This window comes from Sitophilus oryzae, unplaced genomic scaffold, assembly GCF_002938485.1.
Source record: "Sitophilus oryzae breed Bouriz unplaced genomic scaffold, Soryzae_2.0 scaffold_172_pilon_pilon, whole genome shotgun sequence".
In the NCBI taxonomy this organism is placed as follows: domain Eukaryota; kingdom Metazoa; phylum Arthropoda; class Insecta; order Coleoptera; family Curculionidae; genus Sitophilus; species Sitophilus oryzae.
In genome coordinates, this window is record NW_022146424.1 from 10,975,510 (window position 1) to 10,987,195 (window position 11,686).

The 11,686-nt window shown below is 33.2% G+C and overlaps 1 protein-coding gene across 3 annotated transcripts in view; it reads left to right on the forward strand.

Moving 5' to 3' along the window:
* The first annotated feature begins 1,378 nt into the window (after positions 1–1,378).
* LOC115881714 overlaps positions 1,379–11,686 on the forward strand; it is a 21,839-nt gene continuing 11,531 nt past the window's right edge. The window contains exons 1-2 of one of the 3 annotated variants that reach the window (XM_030899321.1): positions 1,379–1,644; positions 7,280–7,473. In XM_030899321.1, the coding sequence (XP_030755181.1) occupies positions 1,560–1,644; positions 7,280–7,473 (279 nt within the window). In that variant the 5' untranslated portion in view covers positions 1,379–1,559. The remainder of the gene's footprint in view (positions 1,645–7,279; positions 7,474–11,686) is intronic. The other 2 variants (XM_030899322.1, XM_030899324.1) reach the window with 2 other exon arrangements.

The following is an 11,686-nucleotide window of genomic DNA, read 5'->3' on the forward strand; positions in this document are numbered from 1 at the left end:
AAATTTTGACGGGCGTTCCAATCTAAATTGATTTCCTTTATCTATGCGTAAATTGTATCTCCTGTCACCTGTCATTTTTTTGGACGTCGTCTGTCAAAATTTTTCTTGTCTCTTCGGCAGACTATAATTTATAGTTATTTTTGACAAAAAATCGATATTATTTAATTGAAAATCTACCTTAAAACAAAAACAACTATCAACTACGTTCTTGATTTACTTATCATCTCTTATTTTTCTTTAACCTTTAGAAAATATTATTATTCGAAAAAAATACATTTTTTATATTTGCTTTTTAATCTCATCTTTGATTAAACATTCATACATTTTGATGGAAATATCTAAATTATATATCTACATTGGTATAAAGCAGTAATAAGGCTTGATTTTGTCCATTCACGTTTTCCCTTTTGAACTTTTTTACTCTTTATTTGTCAGTTTTTATTTAATATTTTGCTCGTGGATTCGTTTAATTAAATTATTTTTCGTGAACATCGAGAACTTTGCAAAGACCTGGAAGTGCTTTAACGCAAAGAAAGAATGAGAGGAAGGTTTGGTAAAACAACACAGGGGTATCGCAATGGGCCCAAGGCCTCCGAGTGAGGGATCAAATATGATCCCAAACCCCAGCAACCTAACCTAACCTAACCTACGGATTTTGGGTATTGTACGTTAATAATACGGATTTTCTATCATTAACAATTTAATATAATATTATATGATTAAACAAAGAATGGCATCAGAGTTGGCTTGAAAATGAAGATCGGTGTTATTTCATATATAAAATATTATGGTAAATGTGAATAATTGTTATTTCCAAGCCAACTAAACGACTTTTTTTGATCATACAACATATTTAGTACCTATAAAAGAATTTTTATTTTTGTTGATTATTCTAATGTTGTTGTCTATTCGTTTTTAACACGAATAAATTAATGTTCAAAACATAACTGCGGATTTTTCATCCAAAGATATTTTTACCAAACGTATTACAGATATTACACATTTTAATATGGCAACACGGTCGCTTTCAGCCCTTTCAGGTCCACGCCGTCTTTGATCTACCTACCTCTGGACTCCATAGATATGCCTTCGCTGACCGTATTAAAGAAAATAAGAGTTTTTTTGCGTTGGCCGCAGAACGATTGGTGTGTCCACCGTACAGCACTCGAGACGTAAGGGAAAATCAAATCAACCCAGTCACGAATTCGCTCATTAGGTTGCGTATCTTCCCAATTCTTTCGATAAAAAAACTATAAAAAAATAAAATAAATCTGATTAAAAAATAGTTCTCAAAAATCTAAAAAGCAATTTATAAAGGAATTAAGGAACGCAGTAGCTTAAAACGGTTGCGAAATAGCAAACGACCACATCTTCGACAATGACATAATCATCGGACCAGTTACAAATAATGATTGTTATAGAAATAAAATTAGTTATAAATTATATAAAATTGATAGGTGTAGGTTGGCGATTTTCTAGGAGAGTTTAGGACGATATAAAAGGCGACACGGGGACCGTGACCGGGCACAAGGTATGCATTTTTCGGGGGTTCGCGTATCATGTCGTTGATGCTGTCTGATATGATGGGCGAGAACGATGACGACAACAGTGAACTGAGTGAACACGCAAGATTTTTGACCAAAGGTGAGTATAGAAAATATCATTTTATACCTATCTACAGTGGATATAGCCAAATTGTATTTTTTTGAAGGAGGTCTTGGGGTAGTCTGATTTATTTTGTTGTTTATGTTAATGGAGTGCCCAGAGACTTTTACCTCGGAATTGAATTACTGTGACTGTGTTAATGTGAAACCTTCTGTATTGTGTTTTATAGATAAAATACTAAAATGTTTACCCATTTTTTTTTCGCTGCTTTTATTTTTATATTTTAGTAATTTTAGTAAATTCTTATCTCTTTCTTAATTTTTGGATTTTTTTAATTCTTGTTCTAAGTAAATTTATTGAAATAAATAAATCTAATGCATAAGCCATACCTATTCTGCCTATTATTCTAATTATTGAAATTTTGATTGAAATCGAATTATACAGGGTAGCGCGTCATATACGACGCGGTTTTTGCAAGGAGAACAAAAGTTTGTATTGAAGTGAAATTTTGTGAGCTTATGTAAGTTAGTATAAAGCATTTTATAAAATTATATACTAGAGTTCTACAGGGTGTCCCCAAAAAAAGTTACACATCAAAGTTATGTTTTTTGTAATGGAACACCCTATATATTAATTGATTTTGGATTCTAGTAAAAAAATAAAGGTTTGTTTTATTAGAAAAGAATATGACTAAAATGTATAGTTTTTGAAATACATTCACAGGCACGAAAAATGGGCACCTAAAACTTTGATGTATTTTAAAGGTTAATATATTTGGTTTTAATGGGCCGATTTTGATGATTTTTTAAGCAGTGTGTAGCCCAATTATTTTACTTTTTAGTATCTTTTTCTAAATTAAAAATGAAACTCCCCATCTGTTAATTATACGAGGGAAAACAAAATGTTCATATTTTGATGAAAGTTTGAAACACCCTGTGGAATATGTTAAAACAGCAAGAAATTTAAAAATCATTTTATCATCTAGATCCATCCTTTCTCGATGGTTTGTTTTTTGGTTCATCTCATTAGCTTTATTCTTGTTGGAAATATTCGCTTTTGAAGAAGACACTAACATTTTTCGTAACTTTTACCTTAAGACCATGCCTTTACTTTTGGGCCTAGTCAACACATCTAGTAAGTTCTGGTCCCGAAGCAGGCCTTCTTGACATAAGATTTGCTTCATTTAATCTTCTTCTTATAGTCCGTTAGTTAATATGTACGTTCCTTAAGTGCAATTCATTATCAATTTGAAAAGCTGGCAAACGGCAGTTTCTTAGCGATAAATTTACATTTACTGTCTCGATTAGAAGTTCTCATACATTTCTGGACGTCTAGATTGACATTCTTATGGACGTGGTCATAATTCAAAAACCACTTAGTATACTCTACGGTATTAAGGTGTTTTTGGAACCGGAATTTTATAGCAAATTCACTGAACTAAACAAATATAGATATACATATATATATTTGACTCACCCTGTATATCTATAAAAATATTTTTGAAATGTCTACCATTAGACATATATTTTGTAAAAGGTTTGGAGTGAAAATCTCAAACAGGAATCCTGATACAGAGCTTTTCCGGAATACGGAGCCATCTTGTATGTATGCATTTGTATATTGTGTGTTTATTTAAATACTAAAGCGAAAGCAACGTTTTTAAATGGGTAAACTTTGTAATATATCTTATTAACAATACAATGCAAAAAGTTTTATAAAAAATCGTTCACAGTAAATGAATTCCGAGGTTTGTATCCCATAAGGGCTTAAATCACTCCACTATGTTTTTTTGGTGCAATAAATCCGTATCTGATATTTGTTAAAAAAAATCGTGATGGAATATTGATAAAAATGCAAAAAACAGATCATTTTACATAATCCAAAGATATGATTAAATATACAGGGTGTCCCAGAAATAAGTGCAAGTATTTTAACTGGTAGTATAGTTCAACCCTAGAAACACGCCTATGAGTTTTTTTTTGCGAAAAATTTTTTTCGAAAATTCCAAATTTTTTGAAAAATTTTTTGAAATTTTTTTTTAGTTTTTAGCTAAAAAACATAATTTCTTGATAATATGGCAACATAGGTATTAGACTAAATTTACAAGAAAGAAAATCCAGAAAAGATCCAGTGGTTCTCAAAATTTTAGCAAAAAATCTTTTTTTTTTGGAAATTTTCACAGTTAAATAACTCCGTTATTTTGGACTTATTTGAAAAACGATAAAGGGGACCCCCTGTATATTTCGACAGTTTCAGAGATATATATAATAAGTAAAAAATATATATATATTTTACAGCGATTTTTACAGCCTTTCTTAGAAAAATGATTGCAAATACAAGAACTGTCCTAAGATCAAAACTATATTAGGTATTTACATTAGAAGGTTTATAACTTACTTTGCTATAAATATCGTAATCTAAATCATACAGGGTGTTCACAATTCTACGCCAAAGTTTCTAAAATATAAAATAATTTTCTTCTTTTTTTAAATGGAACTATAAATTTTTAGAACTTTTTTTAAATGGAAATAATATACAGGGTATTATTTTTTTATTAGATGGAGAATTAAAAAACAAAGGTTTTTTGTATTTAGAGTATTTCCAAATTTTTCGGTTTCGCGGATACTCGCGGTATATATTATTTAATATGACTCTGTCAACGGTACGAAAGAAAAATCATTGGGTGGCTTTTGATAAAAATTTACTGTGGAAAATGCCATGTGTAATATAAAATCGCGAGTATCTGCGAAACCGTTAAAAATTTACTAAGTTAAAAATAGTCTAAATACAAAAATGTTTATTTTTTAATTCTCCATTTAATAAAATAATAATTTACAGGGTGTTCCATTAAAAAAAACAAAGAAAAATTATTTTATATTTTAGAAAGTTTGGCGTAGAATTTTGAACACCCTGTATAATTTTAGATTACGATATTTATAGAAAACTAAGTATAGATCATCTAAAGTAAATACCTAATATAATTTTGATTTCAGGACAGTTCTTCTATTTGTAATAATTTTTTTAAGACAGGCTGAAAAATATGTATATATTTTTTATTTATTTATTAATATCTCTGAAACTATCGAAATATATTTACTCATATAGGATTATGTAAAGTGATCTAAAAGGAAGCCAAAATAACATGCAATAATATACAGAGTGTTCCATTTAAAAAAAATCGTCCCGATCCACTCACACTTTTTTGCCCAGGTTGTAGAAGTTAAAATATTTTCTTGAAATACATCCTATAATATCTAGTTTTGCGCTTAACCAAAATTCCTAAGACTTTTATTCTAGTGGCTACCTATACCCGACTCACTTTTGCGGGACCCTGTAGATCCATTAGAAATAAGTTTTCAACTTCAGTAATATCGTTCTATGCAGTTTGCTTGGGGATGTTTAAAAACATTAATGGCGGATTTCAAGTCATTATTTTTATGTAAAACTTCCGAAGTTGTGTCACACAGGTCACACTTATTTATTGCGTGAATTATAGTATCAGAACATCATGGTGTTTGAGATACCTAACTGTCTGGTTTTAATTTGTTTGAGATACCTTTTTCAGGTTTTAGAAAAAAGAAATTCTTTATACATAAGCCAATGGAATTTACTAAAAAATAAATATACCCCCTAAATATGTTACGTAATTATACAAGACGAGTCTTAAAAAAGTTCATATATTTTGAGGGCTGGTTAGATCTCGAGAAAAGAAACATATTTTCTCTTTACCGTTTTTCAATTAAGTCCAAAATAACCTTGCTATTTTAGTTTGAAAAATTAAAAAATAAAGATTTTTTGCTTAAATTTTCAGAACCGCTGGATCTTCCCTAGGTTTTCCTTCTTGTAAATTTAAACTAATTGTTGTTGCCATATGCCATGTTGCCATATTATCAAGAAATTATGTTTTTTAACTAAAAACTAAAAAAAAATCTAAAAAATTTCAAATTTTCAAAAAAAAAAATTCGCGAAAAAAACTCATCATAGTGTTTCTAGGATCGAAATATACTATACCTAACAATATTTGCACTTATTTAAGACTCACCCTGTATAAGGGAGCCACGTTGTTCTTCTTGCAATAAGGACATCGGTATCCTCCTCAGCTTGATGTGAAATAGTCCAGTCATCTTAGGGGTTTTACCTCGGAATTCGAGATAACCGGCTGTAAACTCGTATAAACCTTTATTTTAACATCCTAAAACATGTCTCAAAACCTACATAATGATAGCGTGTGCGTGACTTGTAGATAACTGAGGTCAAAGGTCAAAAATCGATATTTTGCGCATTTTTTGCAAATATCTCGTTCCCTTTCACATTTACGCTATTTATATTTATTATAAATATTGTAGAGGATAATATTTTCTACAACTTTTGTTTGAAATTTTTTTTGTACCTCAAACCGTTTTTGAGATAGAGGGCGGTGAGCGAGCAGTCTTTTATTATGTACGGTATCATTCAAGTTCAACCTGTAGTCTCGGTCAAAAACACGCCGTATAAAGTCCGTTAATTACTGAAAAATATATAATTATAAATAATTTACATTTTTTCATAAAAGATCATATTGAATATAATTATTTTTTTTCATAAATTAAGTATAATATCTTCATTTAATAACACTTACCTCTTTGTACAATTAGACTTGGTTAGGGCATGATTTAGAACCCCAGGACTGGGGTAGGATAATGCGTAATGGATTCCTGGAACCTACCACTACTATTCTACCTCCAGCTCCAGAAAATTTGCTGAACACAATATTCTGCAATTGTAAGAATGGTTGTGGTTCGCGATGTGGATGCAGGAAATCAGGGTTGCCGTGCTCTTTAGCTTGTGGCCAGTGTAATGGGCAAGCTTGTCTCAATGCTTCACCCTATCAGAGTGATGTCAATGAAGATGGTACATTTGACCCCGAAATCCTAGAAGACTTGGAGACAAATGTCGTTGAAGACGAAATTGAAGAAGAATTTGAAATTCCACAACGACCAGACGACGATGATGAAGAAGAAGAAGAATTTTCTAATTGTAGAAAGAGGTAAGTGTTATTAAATGAAGATATATACTTAATTTATGAAAAAAAAATATTACCTATATTAAATATGACTTTTTATGAAAAAATGTAAATTATTTATAATTATATATTTTTCAATAATTAACGGACTTTTTACGGCGTGTTTTTGACCGAGACTACAGGTTGAACTTGAATGATACCGTACATAATGAAAGACTGCGCGCTCACCGCCCTCTATCTCAAAAACGGTTTGAGGTACAAAAAAAAATTTTCAAACAAAAGTTGTAGAGAATTTTATCCTCTACAATATTTGTAATAAATACAAATAGCGTAAATGTGAAAGGGAACGAGATATTTGCAAAAAATGCGCAAAAAATCGATTTTTTGACTTTTGACCTCAGTTATCTACAAGTCACGCACACGCTATCATATGTAGGTTTTGAAACATGTTTTAGGATGTTAAAATAAAGGTTTATACGAGCTTACAGCCGGTTATCATGAATTCCGAGATTCCTACCCTATTTCGACTAAGATGACTGGACTAATACCATTTTTGCCTTTTCTGTGAAGCAGTAGGCACTATGGAAAAACATTTTTTGGCACAATTTAACTATGTATATAGTATAAAAATCCGCGAACTTTGGACTGGAACTGGTTCGCCCCTTGTTACAGTTAATGGCATCCCGGTTTTAGGCGCCTTCCTGCTCACACCCTCCCACGACTTAAGTCTGGACAAAGCCGCCAACATCTGCGACAAGCTCAATTTTCGGGGCAGCTTCAGCCTGACCAAGACGGCCACCGGCATCCTGTTCAAGTTTTCCGAGCCGGAGGACTTCCAGCAAGTCTTCAGGAAAGGTTTTCACAAGGTAATTAATAATCGTAATATCAGGTTTGTTCCAACATAGTAGAGAATCGTTTTTGGTATGGTTACGTTTAAAAGCAGGAGATAAAATGCGTTCCATCAACAAGAGAATGGTGTAACGAACGATACCTTTTGCGTTCCAACTAGAATTAATTATAATCGTTCGTTAACAGCTTAAAAGCAACAATCAAAAGAATTGACCTGCATATTAATACTGTGTCAGTTCATTATTGTTTTTTTTATTTCTTTGGCTCCTTCTGTTTTTAATTAGCTGATTCATCAAGTTTTATTTCGTATACCGGGTGCGTCTCAAAAGTGGCTCACCCCCTATAACTTTTTTATTTTTTCAGATAAAACAACGATATTTGGTATGTTAGTATATGACATAAATTGGGATTGATTGGCGTATTCAATTGTTTTCGGTCACTTCCTGTTTCACCGGAAATGACTACAACTTTTGATTTTTAAATGGCGCTCTCGGTATTTTTTTTACTTTATTCGATAGAAAATGACACTCTGAATCGAATGACGTATCATATGTCAACTTTTGACATTTTGGCATATGGTTTATTTGAGATTGTAACATGCGGTTCATAAGAACAATTTGACTCAAAATACCAAGTGTGTGGTATCAAATTATTCGTAAAAAAATGCTTTTTCCGAATATGCTAGTGAGCCATCCTCGTTCCATTTGAAAAAATTGAGATATGATTAAAAATACGATTTTGGCATCTTTTAACGGGCCAGGGCAAGACACTAAAAACATTAGACGATCAAATCTAATTTTCCAAGGAGCTAAACTAAATCTCGGAATTCTCGTATAGACTAACGGTAACGCCAGCTACATATCGGACAGGTTTTGTGCCACAAAATCGCCCATACGGTTGCGCATCTTCTTATTTCTTCAATCAACGCTGGTATAATGAATGGCTTAATTTTTACGAAAATGCTCTACAATATGGTCCCGGAGCGTCTGTACAAGAGGTTAAATTTTTGTCTCAGGTACTTATACATTTTGAGACCCACTTTATTGTTGACTGTATTTAGTTCATTAATTTGTGCTTGTAGTTCTTCAGGACTATTGGCAATTAGTTACATCTATAAGAATTTCTAAATACTGATACTTACGGATTCGTAAAAACACATTTTTGTATCTCCATGTATAATCCAAAATGTAACCCGGTATATCAGTATGACTTTTTACATCCCAGAGTAGCGCAATCGAAGTGGATTGTTTATCCTTCTGTCGCCCAAACTTTATTATTTCAAAATTCAAAGTGTCATCCACCGTTTAACCTTTTGCTAGAGGTGGCCGCATCTGCACCACCGCGAGGCGTTCGGCTTTCGTTGCGAATATCGTTTGAGTTTTCTTTCTTACGGTCCAAGTTTCCTCGCAGCCCCGAGTGGAAGCGGCGCGGATGGAAAATCGCACACAAAGTTCGATATTTCTTGCGGTTTTGTGTGTGTCGTCGTTCGCGGAATGCCGCCCCCGGAAACCTTTACCCTATTGTCGACGGAACTTATTGGATTTCGCACAGAAAGGACCCAGCGATTTATTCTAAACCTTTCGAATCGCGATTTTGAATATTAAACGGTCGCTGACTAGGACGGTTTTTTGTTTGCGGCTGCAGTTATTTTTCTTATTGTGGATGCAATAAAAAATTGAAGTTATGATTGTCTTAATTTTTACGAAAATGCTCTACAATACGTTCCCGGAGCGTATGTACAAGAGGTTAAATTTTTGTCTCAGGTACTTATACATTTTGAGACCCACTTTATTGCTGACTGTATTTAGTTCATTAATTTGTGCTTGTAGTTCTTCAGGACTATTGGTAATTAATTACGTCTATAAGAATTTCTAAATACTGATACTTACGGATTCGTAAAAACACATTTTTGTATCTCCATGTATAATCCAATGTAACCTGGTATATCAGTATGACTTTTTACATCCCAGAGTAGCGCAATCGAAGTGCATTGTTTATCCTTCTGTCGCCCAAACTTTATTATTTCAAAATTCAAAGTGTCACCCACCGTTTAACCGGAACGAAATTGCTAGAGGTGGCCGCATCTGCACCACCGCGAGGCGTTCGGCTTTCGTTGCGAATATCGTTTGAGTTTTCTTTCTTACGGTCCAAGTTTCCTCGCAGCCCCGAGTGGAAGCGGCGCGGATGGAAAATCGCACACAAAGTTCGATATTTCTTGCGGTTTTGTGTGTGTCGTCGTTCGCGGAATGCCGCCCCGGAAACTTTTACCCTATTGTCGACGGAACTTATTGGATTTCGCACAGAAAGAACCCAGCGATTTATTCTAAACCTTTCGAATCGCGATTTTGAATATTAAACGGTCGCTGACTAGGACGGTTTTTTGTTTGCGGCTGCAGTTATTTTTCTTATTGTGGATTCAACAAAAATTGAAGCTACAAATGGCTAAATTTTTACGAAAATGTTCTACAATATAGTCCGGGATCATCTGTACAATAGAATAAACTTTGTAATTGAAACTTCTTTACCACGCGCTGGGTGTAAAAATTCAAGGCCGTGACACCACACACGACACACGAAAGAAAAAGTGGTGGGGTTTGAAAAAATCGTCCGATTTAAATGAAATTTGGTATGTCGATAGATTGGACCAAGGCCAACTTAACAATTTACGACACGTATCACTGTGACAGTTAGTTTTAACGTAAGAAACGTCAAAAGTTGATGTCGTCCGATCGCGACCAAATTTGGTGAGTAAGCTTTGTGAGCGACGGTGCACACGGTTCCACCACAGATTGGTTCCACCTTGCAAAGTTGGATACGGCGTTTCGTTTACATCTGCATCAGGGTGGGACTAACGATTCGATATTGAAGAAAAATGTGTGAAAATAATATATAAAAATTATCCTTTATTATTATTTGAGAATTGACTATTATTCATTTTATAACGTATAATTGTTTTGCTCTTTTATGAAAGTAAGTGAGCATATATATTTATTAACTTCAATGCTACGGGAAAGGTGATACTAATATCTTCAGAGAATTTAACGAAAAATATCATAATCTTCCTGTATGTATTCCAATATTTTGTATACATATTTCAATATCCACATCGTCTTGTAAGCAAAGAATGTTTTAAAATTACATATGTGTATTTAGAAGAAAAAAGATTCTTTTCTTTTGTTTTTCAACCTTGTCAAACAACTCCCGCACAAAAGTCAACCTAACCTACATTCTCCAATAAATTTTATAGGTCACTGGGGGCCGATTGTACCGCAAAGTGGCGATTCCCTGCCGCCCTCAGAAAACTTTCTCCCTGCTGGTCCACGAGGTGCCCATAGATCTGCCAGAGGATGACATCAGGGCCAGCCTGTATCGGTATAATTCTGTGGTAAGTTTCGATAGCAAAGTTTCCGTTTATTTTTGTTGATTCGAAATAATAGAACGTTAGCAAGTAAAAACAACCTTCAAAACATCTAATTAAGATTTACAACAGCACAGGGTGTCCCATTTTTGTGTAATTTGCAGGATTTCTCGTTTATAAGTAAAGCTACAAAGATGCGGTTTTAACATTACTGTGCAACTTTTTTATGAAATTAAAGATGCTACGTATACACACAGTGTAGTAGCATCTTTAATCCGTGTTTATAATAATTTGTTGTGTGTTGTGTGTATCTCTCTTCGGTATCTCGGTTATCTTATAACTTATTGAAAAGGTGAAAATTGAGACCATAGAGTTTTCACGTATTTGAGTGGTGTAGATGGATTTTCGGTGGTGTCCGCCGGAGTGTTTTGCGGTGACATACTCGTCAAGTCTACGTTGACTCTCTACCGCTTCTATTTAAGATTTAAGTAACGATTTATAAAATATATTGCTGTTTATTTAAATGTTTTTTGCCCACTTTCTTTCATAGACACAGATCCAGTAGACGTACTTTAGTAATAGAAAGAAACTAACTATTAATAGTAAGAAAACTAACAAATCTGTGTGTAGCAGCTTTAATTTCATAGCACAGTAATATGAAAACCGTATCTTTGTACATCTACTCATAAACATAAAAAAATCCTGTAAAACACACGAAAATGGGAAACCTTGTACTTTGGAAATTGATGGATGGATTTCTAAATTTTCTATAATTTTTATATTTTTCTTCATTGTGTAATTCTACAATCTATTGAAAATTGGTTCTCCTACACTGGGACACCAAGACAAAGCATAAAACTAGTGGGATGTCA